The sequence below is a fragment of the Hypomesus transpacificus genome, chromosome 17 (assembly GCF_021917145.1).
Source record: "Hypomesus transpacificus isolate Combined female chromosome 17, fHypTra1, whole genome shotgun sequence".
Lineage (NCBI taxonomy): Eukaryota > Metazoa > Chordata > Actinopteri > Osmeriformes > Osmeridae > Hypomesus > Hypomesus transpacificus.
This window is the reverse complement of record NC_061076.1, coordinates 1-17,500: the sequence shown is the minus strand read 5'-3', so window position 1 is coordinate 17,500 and position 17,500 is coordinate 1. Positions and strand designations below refer to the sequence as shown.

The 17,500-nt window shown below is 51.6% G+C and overlaps 1 protein-coding gene across 2 annotated transcripts; it reads left to right on the top strand.

The window, feature by feature from the left end:
* Nucleotides 1–466: 466 nt before the first annotated feature.
* LOC124479419 (14-3-3 protein epsilon-like) lies at nucleotides 467–9,776 on the top strand. 2 transcript variants are annotated; one of them, XM_047038164.1, is made up of 7 exons: nucleotides 467–684; nucleotides 5,825–6,024; nucleotides 6,222–6,328; nucleotides 6,879–7,085; nucleotides 7,176–7,312; nucleotides 7,794–7,840; nucleotides 9,057–9,776. In XM_047038164.1, the coding sequence occupies exons 1-6, from the start codon at nucleotides 621–623 to the stop codon at nucleotides 7,799–7,801; spliced, it is 723 nt and encodes a 240-aa protein (XP_046894120.1). In that variant the 5' UTR covers nucleotides 467–620; the 3' UTR covers nucleotides 7,802–7,840; nucleotides 9,057–9,776. The 2 variants fall into 2 exon arrangements, with proteins under 2 accessions (XP_046894120.1, XP_046894119.1); XM_047038163.1 differs by lacking the exon at nucleotides 7,794–7,840 and having other exon boundaries at nucleotides 474–684.
* Nucleotides 9,777–17,500: the final 7,724 nt, after the last annotated feature.

Genomic DNA, 17,500 nt, shown 5'->3' with positions numbered 1-17,500 from the left:
GTAGCATGTAATGTGTTACCATACTTAGTAAATAAAAAGCTATTAGCAAAACCATCTAGTTTAAACTCATCATAGGGGCTTAAGTCAGATGTTTGTCCGAACTGCAACATTTTCCGCTCAGAATTTGTAAAGGGCTACATAACTCCTAAGCCGAAAGTCATATGTCAGTTTACGGGTCATCGGATGCCAAAAAAGGAATATCTGAGTTCTTTAGGTCAACGCAGGTTGAAGGTAGCAGTGCCATGGGTTTTTCCTCCGGACCCAACGGTCATATTTTCTGCCTGATGACTGGACACAATTTGATTTTAAAGAGTTGTGCTCTTCAAAGTCCATCCATGAACGCACGGACAAAGTTACTGGTTCTGAGAAAGAGGATGAGACCATGCCGAGGCCAGTGAAAGCGTGTTGGATGATTTGGGGGTGGGGGGGTGGAAGGCGGCGTGGAATGCGTGGGTTTCCCGGATGGAATTCGAACGCCATCTTTATACCAGCGCTACCGGTAGCTACACTGGGGACGCTAAGCTGCTGCTCCACCACCACGGGAACCGCCGACTGACTAACCCACGTTCGAGCCTCTCTCCCTCCACCCGCACATCATCGACAGCCTGATACTGAAAACCATGGCAGACCGAGAGCACTTAGTATATCAGGCAAAACTCGCCGAACAAGCCGAGAGATATGATGGTAAGGCTTTCATGGATACTATTATTTGAGGAGTGTGCCTCATTTGCTTGTCCCCTCTCCTCCCTCACCCACCCTCTAGCGGGGGGCTCCTAGGAGCTTTTGAGATGGTCTGAAGATGGATTCATTTGTGTGAAATCGTAGTAGAGACAAAATGGCGGAGAAGGGGGGTTCTTTCAACAACTGCCTGCTACGAAAGGGCTGTGTTGGTTATCTAAAATGAAATACATCTTAACGCTGGGGTTATGTTAATAAATCACTATGAAAGGATCGGTGTTTATTGACAACTAGCATCTAGCATCGCTTTGAGGGCGGTCTCTTAGCTAACGTTAGCTTGCCATCTTAAAAGCTGTTGCGTACGTAGCTAGCTAGCTGGCCACCATGTTTAATAGTAGCTTATTGGCATGTGGTTCTGCGTAAGTTGCCAACTTGTTGGAAAACCCCCTGCTAGTGCTAGCGCCTGTGTGATGAGTGAACCTAACCACCTAAACTATCTATCGAGCCAGTAACCGCACTTAAACCTAGTTAAAATGGCGTCTATCTTCAGTGTGGTTGACAATGTAACTAGCCATTTAGGCTGTTAGCTAGAACGTTTCGGTGGTTTCTAGATGGCTAGCTAGCAAGCTAACGTATCATACAGTACAAATGGATAACGCACTGTCCAGTCAATAATTCAGTTAATGTTAGTTAAATGTTAACCTGATAATTACATATACATTGTGCTAAGTTATTGGTAACTGAAATTAGACACTAATCGATTACTGTAGAAACGGACTGTCACAGTCCGGCTTGTGGCGAAGGCAGTTGGAAATCCGCATAAGCGCACACATGGTGCCAGCGTTTTGCATTGGCGGGTTTGTGACTGGTGCATGTATGAACGTTAGAGCTAGTTAAGAGCTATTGGTTGAATAGAGAAAGTCCTTCTGCCACTGGTTATCAATTTAAAGCAATTTACGGTACTAGTACCATACAGTACGTTAGGACATTAACCTACCTAAGTAGCTAGCTAACGCGGTATGGTTACAATGGCTGGACGATATGGCCGCGCATATCGGGCTAACTATAGTGTGATCTATTTGGCAAGTCACTAGCCGAGTCCTTATCTGTTTTCTAAGCAGCTTGCTTGATACGCAGACTTTGTCGAAGCATTGGCCCATGGATATTAAATAGCAACTACATTGGCTAGCGACTGTAGCCAACCTTGCTACAATAACGATGATGTAATTTTCAGTGCTGGGTGGGTGTGGTACTAGTCAGTTATTTAGCCAGATTTAGTAGTAAAGGACTTTGGCCTGACAGGGGTTTCACTTAAGTAGCTAGCAAATTTAAATAAACATCAACTTAATAGAGTCAATAATTTTAATACTGTAGTACGAACGTCATTAAGCAGATGATGAATATTTGACAAGGCGCTACTTTAACGTATTCTGACCATGTTTAACTATATTAGGGACTTCATTGTCTTCCGTTTTAAAAATGGTCACATTACAGATAAAAACGTTTTTAACCAAGAGTCGATTTTGAAAATGACATATTCCGGCTAGTAATTTTGCTTCTATATTCGAAGCTTCCAAATGGTGAACCCTGACCCCTCCCCTTTCCCAGTTGGTTCATTCATCTAAAAGTCATCCTCATTTCAGAGTTCCAGTCTGACTGAAGTCTGTGGTTGCATTCAGTACTATCTACATGCATCATTTAAATATTGGGCGGTAGACGACACAGGGTGGAGTGGCGATGCCCTCATTGAGTTACACCTGCCATTGAGCAAACGCGTTGCCAAGTTCTGTCGTAACCAACGCAAGAGAAACTGAGAAAGCGTTCTGGGTGTGTGCCTATTGAGTGTTCATCACTTGCATGTAACCTACCGCCTCATAAACACCTGTCCAATCAAACACGACAACAACACCGTACTTTGATAACGGCCGTTTGAACCCAAATGCTCTTCCAGATGAGGCTGATCACTGTCGAACTATGTTGCGGCAGCTAATCTGGAGCCCACTGTGCTGGGCCCAGTGAGCAGGGCACGCTCTCCTCTGCCCTGTAACTGGACACCCCGCTGGCTGTGGCCCCTGGCCGTAGAGATGGTGTCCCCGGTCAGGGGGCCCCTCACAGGGTGCAGGGACCCTGAGGGGGGGGGGGTGAGCTCCAGGGGGAGGCCCCCTGCAGACCTGCTGGGTCTCGGCCTGTCTGGCTGAGAGGAGAGGGAGGAGGCTGGCTCTGTCTCTCTTCTGTCTCTGGTCTCTCTTACATAACCATGCCCTTCTGGCTGCAGACGGTTGCTGCCGCAACCCCCCCTCCTCTCTCTCTACATCTTTCTCTACCTCTCTCTCTCTACCTCTCTCTCTCTACCTCTCTCTCTCTACCCCTCTACCTCTCTCCCTACGTCTCTTTGAGGAAGTGCTCCTTGTGTACCGCCCTCAGCACAGGGGCTTGACCCTGCCCACTTAACAGACCTGAACACATTCCGGTGTGGTGTGGTAATGGAGCTCCCCCCCCCCCCCCTCCCTCCCCCCTCCCTGTTCTCCCCAGAGACCGCCTGCACGATAGCCAGGTGCTTCAGGCAACAAAACCGTTTTCATCGGCCGTTAGTTATGTTAGGCCCTGGCCCCCTGGGCCTAGGGGTGTGTTTGGAGACCGATCCTGTTAACTGTCGTGTGGAATCTTTTTCAATGACGTTTTTACTCTTAGTATTTACAATGACATTCTTCTTTTACTATCTGACCCGGTGACATTTTTTAATTGGATAAACGCTAAGGTGCCTCAAAGTCTCCTCCACAGACGTAGCTTATTTACAACCCAGTCAGCTTTTAGAAAAGTGCACCTGGATATTGCCAGGCCATGTTCTGAAGCAGGCCTACCTGCAGCTCCACAGAGGCCTGGCGGTGTGCGTGCTGCAGAGCTAGCAGAGGCCTGGGTTCCGGGCAGGCTGACAGCTGAGCATCAGGTTTCCTCAGCATGCTTTATGGAGACCTGCCATTGGCTGATGGTGGTACAGTGTGCCTGTGCTCTATGTATGGCTGGCACGCTGTGTGCTGCTAGCTGACTGCAGCGAGGCCGAGCTGGGATGATGAAACAGGACGGTCAGCGAGGAGCCCCACTGATCCTGTCTGGGCCTGCTGGCTCTGGCCCAGCCCCTGAACCACCCGCTCTTCCAGTGCTCATGCAGATATGGGTCCTGATCATGTGTTCATGAAGCACACAGGGGTTATCCAACGCAAGGGCGGTATTTGAACGTGCAACCTCTTTGATCTGCGGTTAAATGCACTTCCGCTGAGCTGTGGCCATCTTTACAGAGCTATGCCCTCTACCACTGAGCTACACCAATCAGATAACCTAACATGCTAATCACCTGCAGGTGTGAAGGGTGTCTTCTGGTTCATTGGTCTGTTTTGGACTTCATTCCGCTCTGCTGAAGCAGTTCTACCCATTTTTCCTGTTCCTCTGCTTTGACAGGTTTGAGGAGACTGGTTCACCAGCAGCCCCTCCCTCCCCCCGCCAGGTTTCTTAGTTACTGATTGGAATGAGTGATGCCAGCCTGGGGGTCTGCATTCCTCAGACAAGCTGGGAGCTTGTTACTAGGCTCCCTGCCCGCCCTTCCTGTCCGCAGAACACTGGACTTGGTTCCGTGCCAGGCTCCGACCTGCTGCGTGTAGGACCACCTGCTGGTGAAGCTAGACGTTCAAGGACGACTCCTTTTTTGAAGCCATTTGCGCTGATCGTCCATGCCAGGTCCCTTATAGCTGGTTACTGACTGGTGCTGGAACAAGCCCTTGTTTCCTGAAGTGGTCAAACTGGTCTGTGTGTTTGTTGCAGCTGACTGGTCTGGACATCTGGACAATGTCCTGGAGAATACCGCTAACTTATTCACTACTGCTGCTGACTGAGATTCAGTGCTGTTCAGTACTGGGGATTTTTAATGTGATGGGTATAGTTCAGTAGTAAAGTACTGGCCGGTCAAGAGGTCACAGGTTTAAACACCCCTCTTGGAAGTTGGTTCAGAGAAAAGGGTCTGCTAAACGTGTACATTACTACTGCTGCTCTGACAGTACTGCTAACATACTCTGTCACTTAGCTTAATAGAGAGACAAAAACAATAAACAATGTGTCAAAGTAAAAGACCGAATGGCCGGCCTCGCAATACACTAATGCAGAACCTAACCTTTTAGTTGCCTAGTTACAGGCTCGGTGTTAAAGGTCAAAGTGGCATGTGGTAGTAAATAAGTGCAGTTAAAGTCTTGAACCCTGCATACACCTCTTCCTGTCTCCCACAGCAACAGAATGATCTCAGTCCTCGACTTTGGGGATTCTCTGAGCAGTGGGATGTGTAGTTGTGGTCCGTGTTGGTCTAGTGAGTCTAGGGACATCACTCCTTTAAGTTTCTCTAAGCCCACGTCATGCAGATTTGGGTCTTAATTACCTTGTGAGTTGTGCTAGACGGGCAGCGTGGAGAGAGGAAATCTTGCGCACGTTGTCAGACTGATTCATGACCTGGAGGCCGTTAGGCCTTCGCTGGCCTTGTTACGGCTCCTCCCCCACCTGCCCCTAGGTGCCCCCCTCCCCTTACCCACCTGCCCCCAGGTGCCCCCTCCCCTTACCCACCTGCCCCCAGGTGCCCCCTCCCCTTACCCACCTGCCCCCAGGTGCCCCCCTTCCCCCAGGTGCCCCCTCCCCTTACCCACCTGCCCCCAGGTGCCCCCTGCCCCCAGGTGCCCCCTCCCCTTACCCACCTGCCCCCAGGTGCCCCCTGCCCCCAGGTGCCCCCTCCCCTTACCCACCTGCCCCCAGGTGCCCCCTGCCCCCAGGTGCCCCCTCCCCTTACCCACCTGCCCCCAGGTGCCCCCTCCCCTTACCCACCTGCCCCCAGGTGCCCCCTGCCCCCAGGTGCCCCCTGCCCCTCTGGGGCGCCTGCCTTCTCCGTCCAGGAGACGGCGATGGACCCACTTCCTGTGTGCTGGGCTGTGTTCTACCAGTCCCAGGGAGGGGGTCAGATGTACAGGGAGCTGAGCAGTTTCCTAGCTCTCTCAACCCTCTCTCTGTCCTGGAAGCTGCCGCTTTGAAACTGGTTATTAACTCAAGCTGAACGGATTTCTCCCTCACTCCCTCCCTCACTCCCTCCCTCACTCCCTCCCTCACTCCCTCCCAGAAATGGTGGAGTCCATGAAGGAGGTGGCTGGGATGGATGTTGAGCTGACGGTGGAGGAGAGGAACCTGCTGTCGGTGGCCTACAAGAACGTAATCGGGGCCCGCCGGGCCTCCTGGAGGATCATCAGCAGCCTGGAGCAGAAGGAGGAGAGCAAGGGCGGGGAAGACAAACTCAAAATGATCCGGGAATACAGGCAAACGGTGAGCGGAACTAGCCAGCCGCTGTAAAGTGTAAGACTAGCAACTAGCCATGAGTCGTTAGACTAGCCTGTTGCTATGACTCGTTGGAACTTTTACAGTGTTGCTGGAATGTATTGAAATATCAACTGGGTTGTGTTGAGTTGTTGGCCTGTACCTGTAAGTTGTTGCTAACAGGTGACTGTGTGCTTGATCTGCAGGTTGAGACTGAGCTGAAATCAATCTGTAACGACATTCTGGATGTACTGGACAAGCACCTTATTCCAGCTGCCAACACAGGAGAGTCCAAGGTCTTCTACTACAAAATGTAGGAAAACAGACGATCTGAGGGAGTAATGACGACCGCGCTGTGTTACATCTGTGGGGGTTCTCTCCTGCAGTCTGGTGGAAACCTCCTAGCCTCTCTCTGTCAGCATTACACAGGGGTGGGAATCTTGTGGTACCTCACGATTCAATTCGAATCGATTCTTGGGGTCACGAATCGATAAAAAAACGATTCATGATTTTTGATGATTTTTAATCACCATTTAAATTAAAAAAAAAAACATTACCTCCCCCCAAAAAATGCTAGAAAACTGAATCGCGATTCAAATGTGAATCGATTCCCCCCCCCCCCCCCCCTATTTCACACCCATACTGTTTATAGCCCATTTCATGCACCTAGAAATACCTGCAGTAATTCCATTGCCATTCTTCATCTGATGAAGTTCAAGACTCTGTTTGGCCCGTGTCCTGTCAGCATGGAACCCAGCGGCCCCCTCTCCTCCTTGTGTCTGGTCACGTGAGGTCAGACCTGTGATGGGCGGGGCGTGACGCTAGCTCAGCTCACCATAGCGCTGTCCCCTCTGTGCCCACAGGAAGGGGGATTACCACAGGTACCTGGCAGAGTTCGCCACGGGCAACGACAGGAAGGAGGCGGCCGAGAACAGTTTGGTGGCGTACAAAGCGGCCAGCGACATCGCCATGATAGAGCTCGCTCCCACACACCCCATCCGGCTCGGACTGGCTCTCAACTTCTCAGTCTTTTATTATGAAATTCTCAATTCCCCCGACCGTGCGTGCAGGTAAGGGTTGATTCACCTCTCTTCAAACCTACAGGAGGGTATCTCTCCAGGAGCAGGGTTGGAGTGACCTTTGTCATTCTGCACCCCAAGGTTGGCAAAGGCAGCATTTGACGACGCCATCGCAGAACTGGACACCTTGAGTGAGGAGAGCTACAAGGATTCCACCCTCATCATGCAGCTGTTACGGGACAACCTCACGCTATGGACCTCAGACATGCAGGGAGATGGTGAGCCTTCTGCCCCCCCCAGCACAACACATCGCTCTTTAGCTCAACTCAGAAGGGATAAACAGTTTGGTTCCAAAGAGGTGTTCTAACTAAGCTGAGTTGTTGCGAACATGGTTGCTTGTTAGATACATGTTGTTATTCATAGACTGTGTAGAGGGACAGGAAATGCAGGGGGGGAGGGAGAGAGGTGACATGCAGGGCCCAGGCCAGATGCTAACCTAGACTGCTGCAGGAAGGCTGTTAGCCTACATTGTACACACATATCCAGTGAGACCCAAGAGCACCCCGTGGTTCCTTATTGGGTGTTGCCAGATGAACCACTCCCCCCGCCCTCCCCCCCTCTCCTCCTTCCCCCCCGCCCCCCCTCTCTTCCCCCCAGTCCCCCTCTCCCCCAGGCCCTGATGCCCCTCCTCAGTCCTCCCTTCATCGTTCCCACTGCTCTAATCTCTCCTTTTTCTTATCTTCCTTTCTCTTTGTATAGATTCTTAAGGACTGTCCCATTCTCCCCTTCCCTATAGAACTGTATTAGTAAGTCTAGACTCATCTGCAGTGTGTGTCTGACCTGCTGCTGCTCACTAACCACTCCTGCTCTGAGATGAAGCACCTGCTCCATGATGATGATGATGATGATGAAGTGTTGCTGGGCTGTGTGTAGAGCAGGAGGCTGCCTTCTCCAGCTGGGTTTAGTTCCATGCTGTACCCCCTACAGCCCCTTGGCCCCTACCCTAACCCCCCTGGGTCCCTGGCCCCTACCCTAACCCCCTACAGCCCCTGGCCCCCACCCTTGGCCCCAACCCTAACCCCCCAGAGCCCCTGGCCCCCACCCTTGGCCCCCACCCTAACCCTCCAGAGTCCTTCGCCCCCCCCCTAACCCTCCAGAGTCCCTCACCCCCACCCTAACCCCCCTGGGTCCCTGGCCCCTACCCTAACCCCCTACAGCCCCTGGCCCCCACCCTTGGCCCCAACCCTAACCCCCCAGAGCCCCTGGCCCCCACCCTTGGCCCCCACCCTAACCCTCCAGAGTCCTTCGCCCCCCCCCTAACCCTCCAGAGTCCCTCGCCCCCACCCTAACCCCCCAGGGTCCCTGGCCCCCACCCTTGGCCCCCACCCTAGCCCTCCAGAGTCTCCTCGCCCCCACCCTAACCCCCCAGGGTCCCTGACCCCCACCCTAACCCCCCAGGGTCCCTGGCCCCCTCCAGAGCCCCTGTTACAACTGCTGAAGGGACGTCCTCAAACACACCCACCTGTGCACACCTCTCTCCTAGTGCCAGCACTAACCAGCACGCTTGCTGTGGGTTCTGCTCTGATCTCTGCCCAGCGACACTTTTCATTCTCCACCACGCAGATGGCCGTGCCATCGCCATGGAAACCTCCCTAAGCAACCACGCTGTAGGGGATCCATGTAAATCTGACGTCTTTAGTTGCTGCAAAGAACCTGGCTTAACCTTTCATACTAACCCCACCACACGCACGCACACACACACACACCTGGATGTGCTTGAGGCACCAGCCTCGTGTTTGGGCAGACTGTTCCCTGATTGGTCCACTGAGCGGGCGTCAGGTCGACCAGGCTCATGCCCACCTTAGGCTGTCTGTTCAGTTGCTATGGCAACTGGGCCACCAGAGTCTGTTCAAAAGAAGTGTTGCTGCCCCACCACTAGGGGTGTGTCTCTGTGTGTGTGTGTGTCTCTCTGTGTGTGTGTGTGTGCGCACCTGGTCATGGCTGATCTCCATCTCTCCTCAGGTGAAGAACAGAACAAAGAGACAGTGCAGGATGTGGAGGAGGAGACCCAGTGAGACGTCACACGGCCAAACTACACCCCCGTTCCTGCCCCGCTGCCCCCATCTACCTGCCCTGCCCCCCCCCCCCCCTCCCCCAAATCGACCTACCCTAAACCCCCTTCCCTGCCCCATGTCTACCTGCCCTGACCCCTACCCCTCCCCCCAGGTTCTCCAGGGGTTGGGGGGGGGGGGGGGGTTTCACACCTCTGCTTTAACTCTGACCCAGCCCCCACCCACCCCCTCCCTTCTCTCTCTCTCTCTCTCTCTCTCTCTCTCCCGCTCTCTCTCCCGCTCTCTCTCCCGCTCTCTCTACCTCTGGTCTCAGAGCCCCTGGCGGCTGCCTGGAGTTGATCTCTTCTCTCTCTGTCTTTATTTTATATCCCCTTTAATTAATTGCCCCTTTAATTAAAAAATATATATATACATGGAGATAAACCCAAGCAAACCTTTTCAACCTGACTGGCTGATGGATTCATTTTAAAACCTCCGGTTACAAATCTGCTCTGTAGGGTTTGTCATTTCTTTAGTTTCCCGTCTCTAGATGTCGCTACATCCTCAGTTGCCAAGTACGTTTTGCCTGCAGTGGTCACATTCACGCGACAAAAACATTGATTTTGAACACTGAAACATGACCCTCATGCTGTCAGGTGTGTCTAGACTGTAACTTCCCTCTCAGGAGAGGAGGACTGATGCTCTCAAAGGGACATGAGCTTCTAGTAGGAACCCAGAGTCCCCGTAATCTGGTAGATAGCCCCCCCCCCCCCCCCCCCCCTCTCTCTCTCTCTCTCTCTTTCTCTCTTGGTGTCTCTCTCTCTCGGTGTCTCTCTCTCTCTCTCTCTCTCTCTCGGTGTCTCTCTCTCTCTCTCTCGGTGTCTCTCTCTCTCTCGGTGTCTCTCTCTCTCTCTCTGTGTCTCTCTGTTCAGAGTCCCCCTTCAGTTCTGGTTCGCCGTTCGTGTTGAGTTTGGTCTGAGTTCGTCAGGGCGTGTTGCGAGGTCAGGTGCTTGTGGCTGGAGAGGTGGAGCCGTGTAGCAGAGAGCCCCCACCAGGTCCTCTCTGAGGGGGGAGGTGTGTAGCAGAGAGAGCCCCCACCAGGTCCTCTATGAGGGGGGAGGTGTGTAGCAGAGAGAGCCCCCACCAGGTCCTCTCTGAGGGGGAGGTGTGTAGCAGAGAGAGCCCCCACCAGGTCCTCTCTGAGGGGGGAGGTGTGTAGCAGAGAGAGCCCCCACCAGGTCCTCTCTGAGGGGGAGGTGTGTAGCAGAGAGAGCCCCCACCAGGTCCTCTCTGAGGGGGGAGGTGTGTAGCAGAGAGAGCCCCCACCAGGTCCTCTCTGAGGGGGATGACGTGCACCTTTGCTGGGTCTTGGTTTTAAGGAAAGAAAATACCCGTCCAGGTAAAGCTGCCTGTCTGTTCTCTCCACCCCGCCAACTTGCGTTGTTCAGAATAGCCCTCCTCTCCTCCTCTCGTCTCTTTCTTTTCTCGCTTTCTCTGTCCCCCCCCCCCCTCTCTCCTTCCTTGTTTTCTCTTCCGTTCAGTATGTTGAACTTGAATCAGATTTGTACTACTGGATCCTCAGCACGTGGCCCTGGCCCCGTCTGTATTCTTACTGAAACACAGCATGGAATTAACATTAAACTTCAACTAAAAAACAAACCTGAATGAACGTAGTTTGTCCTGTCATTTCCTCTAAGTGTCTGTCCAGGTCTCGTTACTGGGGTTACAGCTCCCTCTGCAGGATGTTACTGGGGGTACAGCTCCCCCTGCAGGATGTTACTGGGGTTACAGCTCCCCCTGCAGGATGTTACTGGGGTTACAGCTCCCCCTGCAGGATGTTACTGGGTGTACAGCTCCCCCTGCAGGATGTTACTGGGGTTACAGCTCCCCCTGCAGGATGTTACTGGGTGTACAGCTCCCCCTGCAGGATGTTACTGGGTGTACAGCTCCCCCTGCAGGATGTTACTGGTAGTACAGCTCCCCCTGCAGGATGTTACTGGGGTTACAGCTCCCCCTGCAGGATGTTACTGGGGGTACAGCTCCCCCTGCAGGATGTTACTGGGTGTACAGCTCCCCCTGCAGGATGTTACTGGGGTTACAGCTCCCCCTGCAGGATGTTACTGGGGTTACAGCTCCCCCTGCAGGATGTTACTGGGTGTACAGCTCCCCCTGCAGGATGTTACTGGGGTTACAGCTCCCCCTGCAGGATGTTACTGGGTGTACAGCTCCCCCTGCAGGATGTTACTGGGTGTACAGCTCCCCCTGCAGGATGTTACTGGTAGTACAGCTCCCCCTGCAGGATGTTACTGGGGTTACAGCTCCCCCTGCAGGATGTTACTGGGGGTACAGCTCCCCCTGCAAGATGTTACTGGGTGTACAGCTCCCCCTGCAGGATGTTACTGGGTGTACAGCTCCCCCTGCAGGATGTTACTGGGGTTACAGCTCCCCCTGCAGGATGTTACTGGGTGTACAGCTCCCCCTGCAGGATGTTACTGGGGTTACAGCTCCCCCTGCAGGATGTTACTGGGGTTACAGCTCCCCCTGCAGGATGTTACTGGGGTTACAGCTCCCCCTGCAGGATGTTACTGGGTGTACAGCTCCCCCTGCAGGATGTTACTGGGTGTACAGCTCCCCCTGCAGGATGTTACTGGGTGTACAGCTCCCCCTGCAGGATGTTACTGGTAGTACAGCTCCCCCTGCAGGATGTTACTGGTATACAGTAAACAGCTGTGTAGACAGCTGGGACCGACATACAATTTGTGTTTGCAAAGCTTGCTGAGCCTTGGCATAAAATGACTGCCAACATAATTTCAGTAAGTCATATCATCAGCACAGGTGTGAACTAGTTCTAGCCAGATGAAATCACTATAATTTTGATTGGATTTTAAAAGCAGATTGACTGCTGTAAAATAGGCGACTATTTGCATATATTGAAACATTTAGTCCCCCCAAAAAGCCTGCAAAAAAATTTAATGTGCCTTATTGTATTCTATAGAAACGTGAAAACATATTCAACAAATACTGAACCAGCAAACTTTGTAAAACTTGTCATTGCCAAAACTTATGGCCACGACTGTAGAGGACATGTCAGGGCCTGTTCCATTGACGGCCACACAGGGGCGCTAGAGGACTGCAGTAAAACACAAACCTCCCAGATCTTCACAGCAGAGCTGCAGTGGCTTCACTCTGATTCTCCTGATCCAGGAGAACAACAGGACCTCCACACCCGGTGCTCCTGTCACCTGACTGCTGTCCACACACACACACACACACACACACACACACTGGGATGCTCTTCTACACTGCAGGCAGAGGACAGATACACTGGTGTAGATCACTGGAGATCAAACGTACTGGTGGTACCACACACACACACACTCCCTTCTCATCACTGGAGATCCAAATCACTGGAGATATTGTCCGTTATAATCCTAGACGTTCTGCTGAACTTTCTGTATATTATCCTCACTGCAGACTAGGAGAACTGGACAGAGTTGAAGACAAAACGTCTGGTTGTTGAACAAACACAAACGTTGTCAGTCGTTGGTTGAACATCCATCGCACCCTTTCATTCACCCCTTCTTTCTCTCGCTTCCTTTTCCATCCTCTCTCTTCCTCTCACTCTCATTTTCCATGTCTAACTCGTTCTGCTACTCCCCTCCCTGCGACTAGCTGTCAGTCTTGGCTGCGGCAGATTAATCAGCGAAGGTTAATATAGCAGCACTTAGACCAGGCCTGTAATCAAGGTGTATTTTCCACAAATCATATTATCATACACAGGACCTTCCTCCCTCTCATGTTAGACTCATTCATCAACACATTATCCATTAGACAACACTCTGCCCTGCTTCTCTCTCCCCACCTCTCCTCCCTTCCTCTCCTCTCTCCCCACCTCTCCTCCCTCCCTCCCTACCTCTCCTCTCCCCCCACCTCTCCATCCTCTCCCCACCTCTCCTCTCTCCCCACCTCTCCTCTCCCTCTACCTCTCCTTCCTCTCCTCTCTCCCCACCTCTCCATCCTCTCCTTACTTTCCTCTCCCCTCCTTCTCCACCAGTAAATGTGTATATATTATACACAGATATACACTCAAACATACATACAGCAGACACAAACACACACACACATACACACACCTCAATAAACTAACGTGTGATGGGTGCACCCTGAATGCTGTTGGTGGACGTGTTCCTGGCCGTGAGGTTTTCCCACTGTCAGCATGTCACCCACACGTCCTCACACAACACATACACACTTTGATCACTCTAATCATCAAAGCCATGGACGGCCTGTTCCATTAAATAAACATATTCTCTCTGTCACACACACACAAGCACATACTCCCTCTCTCACACACACACATTCTCTCTCACACACACAGAAACACGTGTAGTAGGCCTTTAGGAGGAAGCGAGTTGAACATGCAGCAGAACCAGCAGTGGTCATAGGAGGGAGCAGAAAGCTGAACAGCAGAGGAACCTCTCTGACACTGGTGAAGAACTCTCCTCAGGTGACTGGAGGAAAGAACTGACTATCTTTTTCCCCCCAACCTTTACCTCTCCTTTAAGTAGATCCCATTCAGTGTTGCTTAGTTGGCAAAGACATAGAAATATGTGTCGAGTGCAGATAATAGAGCAGAAAAGATAGAGAACCACAATATCCACCTGACTTTATAACACAGAAACTTAATCGAACTACAACATTATCACAACCATGTTACAATGCGAAACATGGGGGATGGGGGGGAAACAGGATAGTGTTTAAAATCAAGGATTCATAACCCTAACCCAAGCAACAGTAAAGACATCTGAAGAGACAGGTAACATCGGCTGTTGCCCATGTTTTTGTGAACTTGTGAGACATGAGAGGAAATGGAAACTCTTTCAACCAGAACGAGTCCTGTCCCTCCTCCTCTTGGTTATACTTCACCTTCTCCACTCGAAGCCTTTTTTTCTTTAAATTCCACATAAAATTACATAAAATAACACACAATAACACACCCCGCATAAATTAAATGCAACTTCACAAGCAGTGGCCACAGGCATAAACTTCACCGAAAGTAAAACATTATTGATGTTACTGCCCCCCTCCTTGTAACTTTCTACTCTCTCTTCCCCTCTCTCTCTCCCTTTCTCTCTCCCTCCCTCAATCTCTCTCTGCTCATTCTCATTCTTGAATGAGCTGTTTGAGCATTGTGGAATAGCAGGAGGTCTCAGGTTAGCAACAACAATTCTCTTTGATCCAGTTGTCAACATGTTCCTCTCTATCTCCCCCCCCCTTCTCTCTCTCTCGGCCTGATTCCTCTTTGCTCTCCCTTCACTCCGCCCCTCCAGAAGCTCCCTTTCTGTGGTACTATCTCCTCCATCTTTCTCTCTTTTGCTTTCTCGCTCTCTCTATTCAACCTCTAACTCTATTTCTGTCTATCCCTCTATCTCTCTCTCCTTTCCCATCTCTCTCTCCCTATCTCCCCCCTCTCCCTCCCTCCCTTCCTCCCCCCCTCTCCCTGATTAAGTATTCTTGTGCATTAATAAAGTGAAGCCTTCCCTCGTTCCTCCAGTGGGATTAGACGCAGGCATAATTCCATCTCCAGTCCTGCTGCTTTGAAGTCGGCTGCGAAGGGAACTGCCAGCTTCTCTGGGCTATTTGCATAATCCTGCTTCTGCACTCCATCACTCAAACCCACGCAGCATGCATCCAGAGCATGCTCATCATCATCATCATCATCACCATCACCATCATCATCATCATCATCATCATCATCATCATCATCATCATCATCATCACCACCATCATCATCATCATCATCATCGTCACCAACCCAGAGCATGTTCATCATCATCATCCTTATCACACAGAGACCCCTCATCTTCCTCAAAGCACGTTAGTAACATAATATCAAAGACAGATGACAAATCACACCTTCAGCTTACAGAGTTGGTGAAGTTGCAGATCAGCTGTGTTCTCCAGATCAGCTGTGTTCTCCAGATCAGCGTTCACTCTGATGGACTTCACCACAGTCACGTTCGGGACCCTCATCGGTCACGTTCTGGTTCTACAGGGAACAGACCACGGCCTGCTGGACGTGTCCTGACACAGGCAAGTCCCCTGATCCCCAACCATGCCCCCTGCAAACCTGAGAGGTGATATGTCACAAAAAATTATGTGAGCCGTGAGTACGAGTTTAATTTGGAATTTCACAAAAGAGGCTTTAAATAGTCAACATCCCGGTAGGCTGGTCTGACCTCACATTAGAATGAAGAGAAAAGCCAGGTGAGTGGACGATGGGAGGAAGGTGAAAAGGAAACGAAAGAAAAAGAGAAGAGAGAGAGGGAGAGGGAGGGAGAGAGAGAGAGAGAGAGCAAGAGAGAGAGAGAGAGAGGGAGAGAGGGAGAGAGGGAGAGAGAGAGAAACAATTTTTCCTCCACCCTGGGGGAGGCCCAGTCCCCACCTCAACCTCCACCCCAGCTCTCCCCCAGCCTCTTCCAGCTCTCCCACAGCCTCCCCCAGCTTCCCCCAGCTCTCCCCCAGCCTCTCCCCCAGCCTCTTCCAGCCTCCACCCCATGTTGGTTTTGTCTTTGTTCAATCTGTCAGGGGAAGGAGGGATATCTAAACTAACTTTCACGGAGTTCGGTTTCCCAGACATTTACATTTAGTCATTTAGCAGACGCTCTTATCCAGAGCGACTTACAGTAAGTACAGGGACATTCCCCCGAGGCAAGTAGGGTGAAGTGCCTTGCCAAAGGACACAACGTCATTTGGCACGGCCAGGAATCAAACCAGCAATCTTCTGATTACTAGCCCATTCCCTAACCGCTCAGCCACCTGACTCCCTGATCCTGGACCTGACGCTTGCCCTAACCCCTGAAGCAATAAATCTGCACGTAAGGCAGCTGCCTGCATGCAGTTCATACACACACACACACACACACACGACACCAGACTGGACCCCCAGACCTCTCAATTTCTGAAGAGTAATGATGGAAAAAAATATGGAATATTCAACCTATTTATGGTTTAAGTGAGTGTGAGGAAATTAGTTTGTGATTCTCAGAGGGCAAGAGTCCCTCTTGAAGCAGAGTTAGAGTTTCTTCTCAGGTTGAGAGAGAATATCTGCTCCCGTCAGGAACAGAGAGAGAGAGAGTGTGTGTGAGTCTGTGAGTGTGTGACAGAGAGTGTGTGTGTGTGAGAGAGACAGAATAAGGGTGAGGGTGTGTGTGTGTCTGACAGAGAGAGAAACAGAAAAAGTGAGTGTGTGTGTGTGTGTGTCAGTCATTTTATGGGAGCACAGTTCTCCTGTCACAGCTGTGTCGGTCTGAAGGACGGAGAGACAGACACACCGTAGGGGTGAAAGGAGGTCTCAGGTGCAGTTATATTCAGGGAGAGCTGACGTGGGGTCTCATTTGGTGTATTCAGTCAGTCTATCCGGTTATTCATGCCACAGTGCAACGCAAATGGCTCTAAATAGAAACACGGACCTTTCAATATTTTTGGTTGACGTTCTGTTATTTTTACATTTACATTTAGTCATTTTTTGTCATATGTTGTCATGGTGACAGGGCCTTGACTCCTTGACAAGATGAATTTCTCCACATGGTTTTCTTGTGGCGGAGGAACAGAGCAAAGGTGACTCTTTTGAAGCCGTTTGACTTCAATTTTTCGTTTACAGCTTTGCCAGGGTTCCACCCGTAAACAGACTTGTGTTTCCTTGTTTATCTTTAGAACCACTTCCTGATGTCCAACCCTGATTTGGACACACACAAGACAGGCAGGCAGGCAGGCAGACAGACAGACAAAAACAGGCAGGCGGGCAGTCAGGCAGGCAGGCAGGCGGGCAGTCAGGCAGGCAGGCAGGCAGGCAGGCAGGCAGGCAGGCAGGCAGGCAGGCAGGCAGGCAGGCAGGGAGGCAGACACAGGCAGACAGGCAGACAGACACAGACAGACAGACAGACAGACAGACAGACAGACAGACAGACAGACACACAAACAGACAGACAGACAGACAGACAGGCAGGCAGGCAGGCAGACAGGCAGGCAGGCAGGCAGGCAGGCAGGCAGGCAGGCAGGCAGGCGGGCAGTCAGGCAGGCGGGCAGGCAGGGAGGCAGACACAGGCAGACAGACAGACAGACAGACACACACAGGCAGACAGACAGACAGACAGACAGACAGACAGACAGACAGACAGACAGGCAGGCAGGCAGACAGGCAGGCAGGCAGGCAGGCAGACAGACAGACAGGCAGACAGACAGACAGACAGACAGGCAGACAGACAGACAGACAGACAGACAGACAGACAGACAGACAGACAGACAGACAGACAGACAGACAGGCAGGCAGGCAGGCAGGCAGGCAGGCAGGGCTCTCCAGACGGTTTCCTGGCTGCAGTTTTCTACTTTCATCTGATTAACTGACCACATTTC

Excerpts from the sequence above, each read along its gene's own strand:
- LOC124479419 (XM_047038163.1), top strand. The coding sequence starts at position 621 with ATGGCAGACCGAGAGCACTTAGTATATCAGGCAAAACTCGCCGAACAA. Across the intron at positions 685-5,824 it reads ACAAGCCGAGAGATATGATG|AAATGGTGGAGTCCATGAAG; the intron begins GTAAGGCTTTCA and ends ACTCCCTCCCAG. Across the intron at positions 7,313-9,056 it reads CTCAGACATGCAGGGAGATG|GTGAAGAACAGAACAAAGAG; the intron begins GTGAGCCTTCTG and ends ATCTCTCCTCAG.